The following is a 15,776-nucleotide window of genomic DNA, read 5'->3' as shown; positions in this document are numbered from 1 at the left end:
TCAGAAAATAACTAACTTTATAAGCTTAACAAGGGTAGTTTTTTTATCTCAGGGCTACTGTAATAAAATTGGTCAGGTTGTTATTTTTTTCCATTGAGTCTGTACAAAAACATAAATGACTGAAAGTATAGGGAGCTAAGCAAGTATGTGCATGTATTTGTTAATGATTATGTACTTACTGGGGGGAGCACACTGCAAAAAACTTCAGACATGTTAATCTTTAGTCTTCTTCCCTGCCCACAATTAAACTTTAAGCCTTGGAGCCTCACTACCTTTGCATGACTGATAATCCAAAGAGTGTGACAACATGATGGTGTCAAAAGCTCAGTATTCAGAGTTGTACCCCACAAAGACTTGCTTTTCTTTGAATCACAATGCACATGTCACATGTGGATTTGTTCCCTCTTCGTGCACCTTCTACAGTTTCTGGGAATCAAAAGCTTAAGGTTGCATTGCACCATCTAGTGGAACATCTCAGGGTCTCTCTTTCTGCAAAATACATTAGGTTAAATTATGTTCTACTTGATTATCTGTATTTTGCCCTGGTTAAGACAAAAAAAGGAGAGAAAAAAATGATCATAATCAACATGTATCCAGAATGACTTGTAACATCCTATAAATACATTACAGAAATCCACTTCTCTATAGTGTAACTTTATTTAAATAAGTCTCAAAGAAAGTTTTCCGACACAAAGACAGACACTGTTTGTTTTTGTTTTTTATATCAATGTATTAATGTTTTATTCTAATAACAGTAAACAGAATATATCAGTCCCTTATTTGTACAAAAATACCTGAAAAGGTTACAATTAAGACTTATAAGCCATCCAACTATTTACAGATTGAAGCAAAGCACATTTTGAATACAGGAGCTCTCTCTTACAAAAAGAGACAAGTTACTGTTTTCTTTTTTGCATTCCCTGAAATACATAATAGTTTATATATAGATAAATTCTAACTTTAATTATTTGTACAACCATGGTGTATCGCACTGTGACATTGTTATGAAAATGCACAAGAATCAGAGGAAAACAGATCAATCCATCTTTGCAGGATCGGGGCCGATTCACTTTGAGCTTCAAAAGTACACTGACATCGCAGCTCCCAACAGCTTTAACCAAATTCAAAGGGTGCAGTGTCTTTATTTATCAAGTACGCACTGAGTTACAAGGTCTAGCTCTGTCATTCAGTCCAAATGTTAGGCCGGCTTTGTGCGGAGACGAGGGGATCATCAGAGGAACCATCTGAGGCTACAAGTACACTGGTCATCAAAACTTCTACTGTGCTTTGCCATCAGGGATTTTGGGGATGTGTTTGAATGTCCGTTTGATTTATTAGTAGGAGGTGGTTGAAGTGACACAAATGAAAATTAGATTAAACATTACTGGAACTGATGGCGTGAAGATGTGTTTTCTGAATTGTTCAGCTGTCGTTGCCCATTGCGCTGACTGAGGTCGAATACTGGAGAACTGGATCAATTCAATTTTCTGCAAGTATATTTTCAAGTAATCACAACCAGTAGATGTGTTGTGCAAACAAAAGAGAAGTCGTCTCGATGAAACAAAATTATCTGTCCCGTCATTTCTTTTGGACCAGTAGTTTTCAATAAGCTCAAAATCACCCCTGAGCTACCTAGTTACATTCAGTTCTGAATATGTGGATATCAAAACATCCTAATTTGTTTGTTTGTATGTTCATGAATCACTTTTACTTCGTGCAGGTAAATTCCTCAAACAGTTTTTAATGTAAATATGCATCTCCTCTTATCGGGTCACCTAACCCAACATGTCAGCATCTGCTACGGTTCACACCAGTCAGATAAATCAAATCAGGATTTTGAAGAGGAGTGCACCAAGTTAGACTGAATCTATGGAAAACTTTGCCACTACATTTACATGCCACGTCTTAATAGCTTATGAATAACTTTTAGCAACTGCAAACAAAGTTGTGCATTATTATGCCATCCAGTGGCAGAACCCCACCACACTAAACTCTAGATGCACATTCATGCAAATGAGAAAACTTTGTTTTCCATTCCAAAATTGCCAATGTCAATGCTGTAACCTGTTCATCAATGGTGCTCTGATATTTTGCAGTTCACGTGAAATAATGCCGAAGGGTTGTGGTTGCTATGCACTTATTGGTATAGCTCGACTAAGCATTTTAAGACTCGCACTGTATAGATTTAACGTTCATGTTTCTTAAAGGCATGGCGATCAAGCGGTGATTTTTGAGCATTTTTTTCTTGCCCCGTTTCCAAAACATTTGTAGCTTTAAGTCTATGTTTTTGTATTCGAGATCAAGAAAAAAAATTTTTTCTAGCACATGATGGTTTGGATAGTTGATTTCTTTTAAAGTTAAGAGTATAAACCTTCTCTGTCTTCAGACTCTGTTAGTCCGCATCTCTATCCAAGCTCGCTGTGTCATAGCTTATCATCCACTTATCTCACTTTCTCAGTGGGATGCAATCTGAGTACATATGTGTCATTTTTTTTTTAACCAAGATATAGAAACTTATGAGCTATTTTATGAGCTTAAAGTTGGGTTTCCATTTTGGTTTTGGCTCAGTTTGTTTTTGGAGTGAAATTCTTTTGCGATACCTAGTGGTTCTCTTACACCTTCGACAGATTGTGACAAATAAGAACACTAATTAAGAGGGGATTTATAAATTCTCCTTAGCGACAGATGCTTTGGGAAACCCAGGTATTTTTTTGTTTTCAGTGTGCTTTTAACATCACTTCAGCACAAGTGTTGATCAAAAATCATTTTGATAATCAAAACTACAAAAAGAACCCATCAGTATAGGCTATGTTATTACAATTATAATAGTCACAATGATTTTATGGTTATGACAGTACAGAACAGCGCTGAGAAAACAGAAATCTAAACTTTTCAAGTAATCAGTCACATCCAGATAAATAAATACATTTTGCTGCATGAAAAAAAAAAGAAAAGAAAACATTGCATCTTCGATAAATAATGTTGATCTTGCACAGAGTGTCAATATAGTGCTGCTTTTCTGCATCCCAGATGTTTATCACACCTTATGACACTCTGCTGGTGAATAAAAGATGGCTGTTGATGTACCCAAGTACAGATTTCTGATAATCTGCTGACTATTCAACTAAACAAGGAAACCACCAAGCGTTGGACAAAAAAAAAAGTTCAAGAAATGCCAGGAGTACAAAACAAAGAAATTAAAAAACAACTGCTGTTTAAGGTGAGACATTTCAGAGCAGGTTGCTCTGAACACTGGCAGTGGCTTGTGTGAAGCGACAAACAGGGATGTTAAAAAAAAATAAAAGATTAAATTCCACACAGAAAGTCCAGCATTAACTCACATCCTCCAAGAGTTTGGGATAAATTTGGATTTGGCCTTCATGTATTATTTGACTGGTTTTGTCCTGCCAGAGAGTAACAAAAATGAATCTCCTGCAATCTATTGGTCTGTAAATATCGTTTTTGATATTGTTTTCTTACAAGTGCTTCCAAGTAAAAAAAAAAAAAAAAAAGAAACAAAAAGGCCACATTATATTGAATGTATATTACAGAATCTAACATTAGAGTATGCTGAACTATGTTTCCAGACATATGTATGTTTGACAGCTTCTCACGAACTTGTGCAAAACATGTGAAGAGAAGGCCAAGAGAAGGACTGATGCTGCTCACTGCTGCGGTTTGTATGACAAAAAAACCCCAAAGACTGTGTTTTCTCTGATTGAGTGACAATTGTTTGGGTAAAACTCTTGAAGGAAATGCTAGTGGTTATCCTTCCCTGTGTGGTGACAAAGAGAATCAGACAAAAAAAAAATAAAAAAATAAAAAAATCAGAAAATAACTGTGACTCTCCCCTGGAAAAATTGAAATCATGCAATTGGCAGGACTGTGCATTTCCCTGCAGTACAATAAAAGAGATCAAAGCTCTACAAACAGCTGCACTTGCCAGTTTCTTCCACTGTACCTGAATGTAGTTTTCAAAAGTACAATCACCAACGCTGTCTGTCTGGTTAGAAGTAATGTAGCTTTGTTGCTTGTTATGTTACCTGAATGACACCATGCTTCAATCAATGCATTAGCCTTTGTGGAGCTTTCCAGGGAAACGCCTAAGGGAGATGGAGTGACCAAATGACCATGTTGTAGCTTATGTAAATGATAGACAAGTTGCAAACATCCAAACTGCAAAAGGTCAACTTGAAATTAAATGTAAGAGAATATTGCTAATGATGCATTAAATAATCAGTTCAATAAAACCTGTGTGGTTAGCACTGAGAAAATCAATTTCTAAAAGGGTGGACAGAGCACACCGTTTACTGTCCAAAGAACACTGTTTAAAATTTTCCTCCAATAAGTCTGAAAAGAATTCAAATCGAGCCTTTCAGGTACCTCCGAGTGCCATCCATAATGTATTTAGACATTTCCATGCATGTTTCTGACACTAGAGGGCGGTGTCACCCTCATAGTTAGGTAACACTCTGTAGAAATGTCATGCACCATGAAAGGCCATACCCACTTCAATGAGTACAAAGCTGAGAGACATTTGAACTCTCCATCTATATTGTTTGTGAACATGTGATGAAAAGTTCGAAAGAGACTACAGTTTGTTGGTTGGAAAAAGCATGGTCCACACAAACGTCTAAAATTGTCATGCTGATTGTCCAGTGGAACGGGAGCACAGTCTTTTCTAGAGCTGCGAGATGAAACCTTGGGGTCCCACGCTTATTGACGAATATTGTCGGCAAGATTGTGGAAGATTTTGCAACAGCATTGACACAAATGGCAGTGTTCATTTCCTTTATCTTCGCTTTTTCGAGGAAACCTTGTGGGCAAGTAGAGCATCCGACTCCTCAAACCTCAATGCAAATCACAAGAAATCCAACCAGTCAGCAGTCTCCAGCAGACTCACAACAATATAAAACGACAACAGCAAAACATCAGTCAATTCACCAGCTTCTTAGAAAGATACAAAGAGAGCCAACCAATGGAAAGATTCTCTTTGTCTTGTTTGTTTTAGGCAGCGTCAGATCAAGTGTCATTGGGGTCGCATGATCAGAAGATGTCATAAGGCCACGATGGTGCACGGGTGTTTGAGTTTACAAGGCAAAACTCCTCTGTTGAGCTGGTAGAACTCCACCAGCTGAATCAGGTCAGTGAATTTGGTTACGCCGTCATCAAGGCTGAAGAAGACTTGCCCATCTTCTTCACACTGGCGGAATCAAATCATCCAGAAAACATGAGACAAGAAAGTTGGAGGAGACAAAAATCAGACTTTCTTCTTCAGGACCAAATCAACAGCTTCAAATTTTGACGCTTGTTAGCAAAATTCATATATATATATATTCCTCAGCATTGGTGACAGTTTGGAAACCATTTTATCAAAGAGAGTTTGTCCAAAGCTTTAGCAACACTAATGGAATATACCGGTAATAATGAAAAAACTAAATGGGAAAACAGATGAGAAAATACAATACATTTTTGCCATTACTCATTTGGTGCAGCAGTTAAGGTCTATTTGCTTATTGGTAAGTTTGCTTTCTCTCAAGACTGATGCATTACCATTCAAGCATCATGAAATGCTTACCGGTAGGATCTGGAAATGTTTGATTTTCTGGTGATGGCACAGTGTGAGCACAAACGCCTTGGGGTTACTCTGACTGACTCTCAGCAGAAACAGCCTGCACAGCAAGAGAAAGAAGATCACTGTGAAAAACTGTGTGAATATGTTCACTGTCTGAATGTGAGAACTACTTCAGCTCACTTACCCATCTACTTGTCCCTGCTGGTGGATGATGCGATGGGATTCCTCTCTGGTTATCTTTCCATAGAACCACAGCTGAGCTATGTGGATGACTGCACACAAATAAGAGCGCGTGTGTGAACACAGGCACAGAAATGTTTTGGATCGAATACACAATTAATCCCAAAGTGTTTGCATTTACCTGAGCTTAGTGAAGAGTGGTGTAGTGGACTGTGGGAACCTAATACGTTCAGTCGTTGAGTCCTCTTCTGAGAGAGATGCCACACGGAGCAACAAATTGGGGATTAGCTCATGATGTGTTCATGTAACAGTTCACACACAATGTCTGTGTTATGTGTCATGCTGTGTTTGTGCTATATCATTATATGTCTGTAGCATGTGTCATGCTATGTTTAGTACCTATTTTGGTATTATGAGGTACATGATAATGTGCTGACCTCCCAGCAGAGTTGACAGTGACAGCATAAAAAAAAACTAGGCTGTGTCTCACCCTCCACACATGTCCCTCCTCCATGGCGGCACTCTGAGCTTCCACTGGGTTGTCAATCACCCTGCCTATCCTCCCTGAGAAATCCATTGCCACGAGGGAGTTCTCCGATACACTCCTCTAGGGGGAGGCAGAGACACACAACAGTCAAAAAGTGGATACAAATGCAGCAAGATGAGCACAGATGGACACAAGGTTAATTCAGCAGTACTTCAGCGTGTTTTGAATGCTTGCAAAATAATGAAGTCATGTTGAGAAAGGATTCTAGTTTAATACCTTTTAACTGCATTTTAGCCAATAAAAAAACAAACAAACTTACCACAGGACCTGAAAAGTGTGATAGCAAGGCTTTTCTTTGTTGAGGAATCTTATAATTCTGGTACAATATAATCCCAAACTGTAAAAAAAAGGAGGACAATTGAAAATGACGATATCACATTATTAATTAACATATTCAAAACAAATATATATATACATATATCACATTGTGTCAAAACTTCCTGACTCAACTTTCCAACACATTTTTGTGTAAAATAAATAAATTATAAGATTTCTTAACAAAACTCAGCAATACCACTATGGTAAGAGGTACAAGCTGCAGTGTGTGGTGGAGTAGAACAATGCACATACAACACGGCTGAGTGATATATTTGAGAGGTTCTTTGAGTTACCTTAAAGAGTCGAAAAGCAGTCATCCAACAGGTCCGGCTTTGTTCATCCTCTGCACACAACATTCTCAACTCCTTCATCTCCCCTCTGGCTTTATTGGGCTGCCAATCAACAACAATACACAATCAGAACAGATATCATGATATCATTCTTTATCCTCACCATAAATACTACTTATGCTATGTTACAGATAGAGATACTGTAAATAACTGCTGTAAATATTCATCTACTGAATGAATGCACACAATGGTGAGGACAGAGCAATAAACTAGATCCCCAGCTTTGCCTGTGCGTTGCAGGAACAGCACAGGATATTAATCATTCCTCAGCTAACAAAGCTATATTGTTTCAGTATTTCATTATGACACAAATCAGTTTCATCACACTCGTGTCATCAAAGACTCACTTTGATACAAAACTCGTAGTCTGTGGGTGCACCATGCTGCTTCTTGCCTGTGATGACAGTAAAGATGTTGCTGTCCTCTAGGTCCGCTAGCAACTGTAAATGTCTGGGCTCCTGGAGACAGATATAATTAATAAGTGAAAACATGAAAGCGAGAACCAGCCCGAGGGTTTACTGACAGACAGAGACGCATGCGGCGAGACCAGCATCAATACCGGGGAGATTCTTTGAAGGTAACAACTAATTAATCTGGAATAAGAGGTCTCCTCGTGATGGAAAGATGACTTGCTCTCACCTTTGAGGTTCCTTTTGTAGAACAGTAGAGTCCCGAGCGGCGCAGAAACATGTAAACTTTCTTCCATGACTTCCTACCCACTTCCTTCATGTACAGATAACCCTGGATTTCTGGACAGCTGCTGGTTGCAAGGAAATTCTGGAGGAAGAAGCAGGGAGAGCAAATCAGTTTTTATTCATTAATTTCATTTAGCTCATTCAGCTAAAATTTGACATATTCTATGTCTTGTGCTAAGCAAGACAGGGGATTTTTTTATTGGATAAAAAAAAAAAAAAAAGTAAAAAAACATGTTAATTCCACTCAGATTACAAACACGGAGTACATTCCTATTGGAAATCCTTAAAGCCTATAATTGTCTTGCGGATGTCTCAAGTATTTGGAGTTTGTAGTTTCCGTGTTTCCCCAAAAAATATCACACCATGAAGTGGCAGGTTAAGTTAATAAAGCCGATTTGAAACTGTGGTTTGCGGCTGAAAGACAAACTGTTCCAGAAGCCTCCGCAATATTTGAAGCACATGTTTCTCAGTGTTTTGGAAAATAAATCTCACGATGGGCCTCATACTTTTTCCAACATTTGCAGAGCGCACGTTCACACGCGATGATATTTCAAACAGCTTTCTTTCCGAGCCGCTCCACCTTACTGTGCTTTGCTATGCGCTGACAAATGCTTCTTGCGTAATGTGGAATATTGCAAACACCTGGATGAGCTCGGTTCAGTGGGTGCCTCGGTTTGGACAGCGCTCTAATTGAGTGCAAAGATCTTGTGTTTAGAAGAAGTCAAACACTGGGAATTCCTGACACTGCTCCAGCTCACCCCATTCCCATTCTATGTCGAGCACCACATCTATACGATCAGCATGAGAGTTAGAAGCTTTCTGTGAGTGGCTGAAGGATGAAGGGAAGGATTCCACTTGTAGCTCCGTCTCTGACAGCCACATTACATGATACAAGAGAACCAGACTGCATTTAAACATCCATCTATTAAGAACAAAGCTCCTCAAAAACCTAGAAAACCTGGTCTTTTAGGCACATGAATGCAGATATGGCACGTCTGCACTTTTTGAGGAGCTATGTGTTCCGTTTCAGATGGCCTGATTCCATCCATCCCAGGAGTGTGTTTGCCGAGACAGTGATGTGTTAACAGGGGATCAACAGTGGTTATTATTGCCGGCTCTGACGAGACATACTGTCTAAGGGTCAGGGGTGAGGTATGCCAGCTTGATTGTACAGTATGTGGCAGGTGCTGACTCTGAGGCAAACAAAAGTGTGTGCGCGTCAGGAGGAGGAGGAGGAGGAGTGACAATCAGAGACAGACACAGAGAGAAAAGTGCGTACGGTATGTACCTGAAGGAGCTGAGATGGTGGAATCGTATGATTGGTCTCCTGGCACCACGCAACCATGTGCTCTGGGAAAAATGTCTGTTGGAGCAGGAAGGTGGAGAGAGACAGAATGTCAGTGACTGTGACGGTAATTATAGGGCAGGAATGCTATGACAGAAACAGACGTCATACAAATGTCAGTGCAATAGGCTGTCATAATATTTCCCAAGAACACAGAAAGAAGACACTTTGTCAAGATACATGCCTGTCACAACACTGCACTTTATGGAAAATAAATACTGTTACAGCAACAAATACCTCCTTTCTAATTTGACTGAGCTGTTGTGTAATCATACCACACCTAACACTTCAGTATCTTGAAAACTATGACGGCAGATATGACAGAAAATTCTACAGAAGACGCTGCTGCCTCGGGTCGGTTTTTCTTCAGGCAATAACATATTTCAACAAGAAGACATTAGGAGTGACGTGGCAAGTCCAGTAATATCTGAGAAAAGTAATTACCAGGGGGTCTCTGAAGAATTCATATTTGGCATAGTTCTTCCTGAAGAGGAATCTGCTGTCGCTGTTCATTGAGGCCTGGACCTGAACCACCAGCTCATGGTCTTCTAGACAACGCTCTGAGGACACAGATGGATATGAACAAATTCAGGACTTCAGTGTTTTAATATTCGAAAAATTTAGTTATTTTTGTTTAACAAAAAAAAAAAAGTAGGTACAGAGGATTTAATTTTACTAATAATACCTAATAATAACAAAGAACTGAAAGCAGACACAGGAAGTCTTTCAGGTTACAATAATTTCTCTTCGCAGCATCCAGTGACATTACCACAGGAGTTTTTAATGCCTTGTATACGTTAACGGAAAGTGACAATCATCAGCATTTCTCAGAACTCAGAAACAGAAAGTACAGAAAAAAAAAACACATATTGAAATTGAAAGCAAAGAGCCCGATCACTATCCCTCAGTCATTTAGTCTACATTTAAGCTTTTAAAGTCTATATTTTCTTAATGCAAATCCAGCTTTTCTTACAATCAATGCTTTGCTTGTTCTTGTTTAAAAGTTGAACAGCCACGTTACACCGTTACAGATTTAAGCCTTGAGCACAAGCTTACACATGAACAGTGCCACCACACTTTACTATCATGCACAATTTCAGGCAATAATGAATTCAAACTGGTGCCTGAAATGGTCACAAATCTTCTTAAATTAACCCGGGTTTCTTTTGATATGCTCAGCGGCCTAAAAGGATCTAAAATTGTAGACTGGTTTAATTGATTTGTGCTCATCAAACAGCTGTGACTACTCATGTTGAAGCAAAGGCCTCTTAGTATGAGTGGGTGGGGGGAGCTATCATCCAACTCAAAGTGTGACCTTATGCGAATGTGGTCAGAGCTGATGCAATGACTTATTTCCTCTGACTGTACTGATAAAACTCCACATTACTCAGTCCGTTCCAGCAGCCTAACAAGCTCTATCATATCTTTAACAAATTACTTTTTTTATTTTTACTCACAGCATGTTTAATTAAATGGTGGAACTTATCTTAAACTTTAGCAAAAACAGTTGATACACTGTTTTGTGTAAGGAAAACTTCAGCGAAGTCTAATAGTACCCCTCTTTTTCTCACATTATCTTTTCATCTCCTAGAGTCCCCTCCTCTCCATCCCCCACTGTCACGACTAATCTTTGTCTTTCCGTTTTACCCCGTCATCTGTCTGATGAGTCAGTCGTGTTAGTGACCATGACTCATCCTGGCAGCTCTAACTCACTCTGTAATAGTTGTTAATCTTTTTGAACCAATGAGCACAGATCAGTGTTACCTATCCCAAATGGCTATTTCATCCTATTCAGCTGCATACCAGGAATGGGCGTCGAAGTATGGGAAAGGACCAGTCTATTCAAACACTGTATTGTTCTTCTATCCTTGACCCTCAAACTGCATTTGCACACGTTAATAATCAGGGCACATGTATGTACAGTGCTGACATCAAGTCAGCACTAATATAATATACTAATATATATACTAATATACACTCACTATCAGGAATCTCACAGACAGCATGACTTCATTTAGCTTTCAAATGTCTAACCAGCTTACTTTGAACACATTCCTGGATTCAAGTGGAACATTAAATATAGACTTTTAAATAAAAATAAAAAAAAAATGATATTTATTGGTAAAGTAATTTAAGCACAACTGCATTTACAGCTGGTGAATGGAAAGCAATTAACCACATCTGTAGACTACAGTGTAGAAAAAGAGTGGGGTTTACAGCATTTTCAAAGCATCATGATACAATTAAGAGAGCAACAAACGAGCTAAAACAATGCTTGGAACACATTATTGCAGTCAACAGACATGCAATGTCGATAGCACATAGAAAGATTACAAATGCTATAAAAAGGAATTCAATCCACAAAATATACTTAAAAAAAAAAAAAAACAAAACCACATGTACACGCATCTATAAGCACAGATGGTTATTTTTCTGGGGTCGAATATGCGAACCCTTTCAATTTCAACAAACACCACATACTCTGCTGCTTCATATAATTTACTGAAACCTCTAAACATTAAATACAATGAGTGGTTACTCTAGACGAGAAAAGAATACAGGTGCTCCAGAGAAGTAGAAGAACTATAATAGAAAAGAGTGACTCCGCGCCAAAAATGAGGTCATTGATGGCAAGCCAACTGCACTGTGTTTGATAGCATCGAGTTGGCAGCAGGGACAAGAAGAACAAGCAGATCATGATGGATAGTGAAAGATTAGGTGAGAGCTTTGAGACCTGTACTTTGAATAATGTAAAATATTCATAATTGTGTATATATTGGAAAGTTACCTTGCTTAAAAGAACAATAGCCTGCAAAAAACATACAAAAACTAAAGGGCTCTGATGCAAGCTGTCAGTTGAAAGAGCAGAATTAAAATTCTTTTAAACCATGTTTCACTACCAGAAACAGCTCTGTATAAAATGACACCCCCTTCTCTCCAACATCTGTTTAAGTGTGCAGACATGAGCAAAGGGCACGGGCTCAACTTGTCTTCCATAAGTGCTTTATAATCGCCCTCTCCTGAGGGGGAGGTTGGGGTTTTTTTAACGTTCAGCTGGCAACAAATTTCCAAAGCCACTGTTATACGGCCAAGTGTAACACAAAATCATCTCGACTCTCGAAATGCAAAGTTCTCCACTCGTTTTACGATGATGCAGGAACATGATCAAATATATTCAATTTCTAATTGCTGCCTTTTATTTCATGGAGTTTCTGTGTCAGTTCAACACAAGATTAATAATCATGGAAGTTTGAACATGTTGGTGTTATTCAGAACAGTGAGTGTTCAGGTCAGCTTTTAGCAAGATACACGGTGACACCTTTCCACCCCTTGTTTTCCTCTACTGCAAGCTACCACTGACTGAATTACTGACCGGCAAATTAAAAATGCACTTAAATTCAATCTGTTCCATCACACTTTGTGTCTTACAAGGAATACTATTTGTCATTTTCAAAAGGGGGGGAAAGCCACTATCACCTTGACAATACATTAGTTGAGAGGTCGGCAGCCGTTGCAGTGAGTGCCTCTATTTTCAGGCTCCACTGCAGAACTAAAGGAACATCTAAAGTGAAAGAAAGGCTTTTAAACTCTTCATCAATCATTCCCTCTCTGACGTTATATTTACAGCACTAGATCTAAAGAGTCAAACCAACTCTGACACTGAGAAGAGAAAGACGAGAAAGGTTTTGTTACACAGCTCATCGGGTACATCACGACATCTCCCGAGCGGTAACCATCAATTATCACCCTTTCGTTCTGCAAGCAACCACCCTGAACGCTTCATGTAATACCTTTGTAGTAACAGCTTAGGAAAAAAATACATCTCACTTCCTTGACAACAATTCTGCTTAAGAAGTGGTACAAGTCCTGTAATAATGCAGGGTAGAACAACCTTGCATTCTTTGTTCCTATGAGTGATTGTCTTTAACTTAGAGCCAATGAAATACCTGATTTTAAGAAGCGAACATAAATCAGATGGCCAGAGTTGAAAAGATTAACATGAACATAAAACTCCAAGTCAATTCCTTTGCAAATACCTTTATAGGTTTTTCTCATCAACCAACAACAAATTACTCCTGAATGTATGAAAGAGAAAATGTAGATTTCAGATTATAAAACTGATCGATATCTGTGTTTGTTTAATACATAAACTAGGATCCAAGACTGTTTCTAAAGCCTAAGAGGACGTGTGAGCTTCAACAATTATCAGAAAATAAAATAAAATCAACCTATCAGCAGTAAAACAACTTTGCTCTCTGCTACAGCAGCTTCTCACAGAGCCACTGTGTTGTTCTCAATTAGATCACTGGACATTATGGTTCTGTGCGTGCTTATGCTATATAATATCCCTATGCACTCATGCTTGAATACATGCCTTTGTGAGAATATGTGCCTATACAGTCTAGCCAAGTGTGCAGGCACGCATGCATGCATACATACAGGCGAATGCACCTGTGTGAGAAAGTGATTAAATTGCTTGTCTTGGCCCACCCGGCAGCCTGGGTTTTTGTGTGGCTAAATGGGTGTGTGAGCGTGATGGTGATGGGTGCTTTTATATGTGATTGAGCAGCATTTTAGGTCCACAGAGCTCAGCCTCTTACCTAGACCTAGCAGCGGGTGGTGTTCAACAAGTGCCCAACTGTTGTCATCCACACAATGGCTTTTGTAGACCAGGAGCTGGCACAAGTCCCTGGCTGTCATGTCGGCTGGGATCTCAACAACCTTGCCCATGCCGTCCTCACTGAAGATCTTCACAATCTGTGGGGAGATAATAAAGATTCAGTTAGAATAAAAATAAGGTTTTGTGAAGGTTATCTGAAATGTTGTCATGTGACAACAGAAGCAGAAGAAATGACCAAATAAAAAAATTAATAAAAACCTTTGCGTAATCGTGTGATAGCGCTTTCCAGTTACAACGGTTTGAATCAAAGTATAATGGCAGTTTAAATATGATTTTAATTTGAATGATAATAAATTTAGCACAGATCATTTTTTTTCAAACTCTTCCTAATAAGTGGATGAAACCAGTGATTTTCTTCAAACATTGGCAAAGTATTTTGTCCTATAGAACCCAGTGAACTATAGCATTCACAGCACCTGTCATTATAATACACAATAGAAAAAGAACAGACATCTATGTTAAGACAACATAGTAATTGTGACGTTAGAAATCACAGGCAACCATCCTTTATCGCATCTTGTTGGTGTAATATAGAAGCAAACATACTGTTGCGTATAACAAGCATCTGCTCTTGTGAATACAAAGTCTAAATGGGTCTAAACACCGTGCTGAAACTTAAAGGGAGAAAAGCAAGACATAAGACTTGGCGGTGAACTATGTTTTGGGGCAAAATGACAGAAACTAGAAAATACTTTTGTATAATTGATGCCACCTTCCTTCAAAGTCAAGAATGAATATGGTTAAAATCTGTATCCAGAACTAATTTTGACTCAAACATATACTGACACTTAGTAGAGTGTACATGCCATATGGCAGTAAAGCATCATAGAGAGACAACATCCCATCTGTGTAAGAGTTACACAGAGTTTTTTTTTAAACATTCTTTTAGGACATCAGTAAAGGCAAACTGTACATAAGCCAACCATATCAAGGTAAATTGCCTTAAATTTACTTCCAGATAAGTGTCAGATTGGTTGTTTTTCAAAAAGGATGCCATGCATTGACATTCACAGGATAACACATATCAAATGGCTCACAGAGAAAACTAGAGCAGCCTACTTAACCTACGGAGGAATCCAGCTTCGTTAGCCTCCACAGGAATCTAGTGTGCTAAGCCTTCACATGTAATGTATGCATGCTTCTCCTACAATGTAACATCACAAAGAAATTCTGTTCTCTTCTGATGCAAAGATCTGGATTATAGTTCCACAGATTGCACAAACCAGGCCCGAGGGTCCCTCATCATAAAAAAGAACTCAAGACAAGCCTCAATCATTTAAAGCTGCTGACATGTTTGGCTCTTTAATTACTCTGGTCACATCTTGAAAAGGCTAAATTGACCTTCGAGATATGAATACATTTCAATTATCCCCCCCTGTTATGCATAGTTGTACTTCGAACAGAAGCAATGTCGAACCGGAAAGAAGAGATGGAGGTAAAGAGAGGCAGAGACGCTAAAGAAGAGGGGTGAGACCCAGAAAGAGAGCGGTCTTACCTCCACGGCCCGCAGTAGGCAGCAGTCCGGGGAACAAGAAGGCATTTTTGGAGCTCTGAAAACTCACATACACACTCAGTCGCACACAGTCCTTAAGACGGAAAAGCTTGCCTCTCCGTCGCCCTGTCTCCCTCAGAAAGGAAGACAAAAATTTTGCCAACAGCTGACAGTTGTGCTACCTGTATTATAGCTAGTGCCTCAGTCTATCTCTAGGCCGCCGGCTGTATCAAAAAATAACACAAGAAAAAAGAAGAAGAAAAAACGCCTGTATGACCTAGAGCTCGTGTGTGTGAAGCACACAGGACAGAGACAGATACAGTCTGCGAGTGGATGGCAGCAGGTACAGTGCAGTGCTTCCAGTGCCGGCTCAGTCTGACAACTATCGTTCTTCCTCTCTTTCCTTCCCTCTCCCTCCCCCTCACAAAGGGTTACAGCCTCAGCCACCGGCTCCGAGGCACACCGAATCAAACCACACGCTCAGCAACCAATCATAAAGCTCCAGCAGGCTGATGTAATCATTCCCACACAGACCTAGGCGCACAGAGGCGCACACACACACCCTGAGAGGCATGCACACTCCAGTAGACACA

The 15,776-nt window shown here is 39.3% G+C and overlaps 1 protein-coding gene across 3 annotated transcripts in view; it reads right to left on the bottom strand.

The window, feature by feature from the left end:
* Nucleotides 1-729: 729 nt before the first annotated feature.
* Nucleotides 730-15,776, bottom strand: part of grb10b (growth factor receptor-bound protein 10b) — a 65,710-nt gene continuing 50,663 nt past the window's right edge. For all 3 annotated transcript variants that reach the window (XM_072394659.1, XM_072394660.1, XM_072394661.1), the window contains 12 exons: nt 13,612-13,768; nt 9,455-9,570; nt 8,954-9,028; nt 7,610-7,747; nt 7,318-7,428; nt 6,914-7,012; nt 6,562-6,639; nt 6,246-6,362; nt 5,937-6,003; nt 5,760-5,847; nt 5,579-5,672; nt 730-5,203 (listed from right to left, as the gene is read on the bottom strand). In XM_072394659.1, coding sequence (XP_072250760.1) covers nt 5,057-5,203; nt 5,579-5,672; nt 5,760-5,847; nt 5,937-6,003; nt 6,246-6,362; nt 6,562-6,639; nt 6,914-7,012; nt 7,318-7,428; nt 7,610-7,747; nt 8,954-9,028; nt 9,455-9,570; nt 13,612-13,768 — 1,287 coding nt within the window. In that variant the 3' untranslated portion in view covers nt 730-5,056. The remainder of the gene's footprint in view (nt 5,204-5,578; nt 5,673-5,759; nt 5,848-5,936; nt 6,004-6,245; nt 6,363-6,561; nt 6,640-6,913; nt 7,013-7,317; nt 7,429-7,609; nt 7,748-8,953; nt 9,029-9,454; nt 9,571-13,611; nt 13,769-15,776) is intronic.

This window comes from Leuresthes tenuis, unplaced genomic scaffold (assembly GCF_036924035.1).
Source record: "Leuresthes tenuis unplaced genomic scaffold, fLeuTen1.0.hap1 SCAF_10, whole genome shotgun sequence".
NCBI lineage: Eukaryota > Metazoa > Chordata > Actinopteri > Atheriniformes > Atherinopsidae > Leuresthes > Leuresthes tenuis.
The sequence above is the reverse complement of the archived record's forward strand: the minus strand, read 5'-3'. Positions and strand labels throughout refer to the sequence as shown.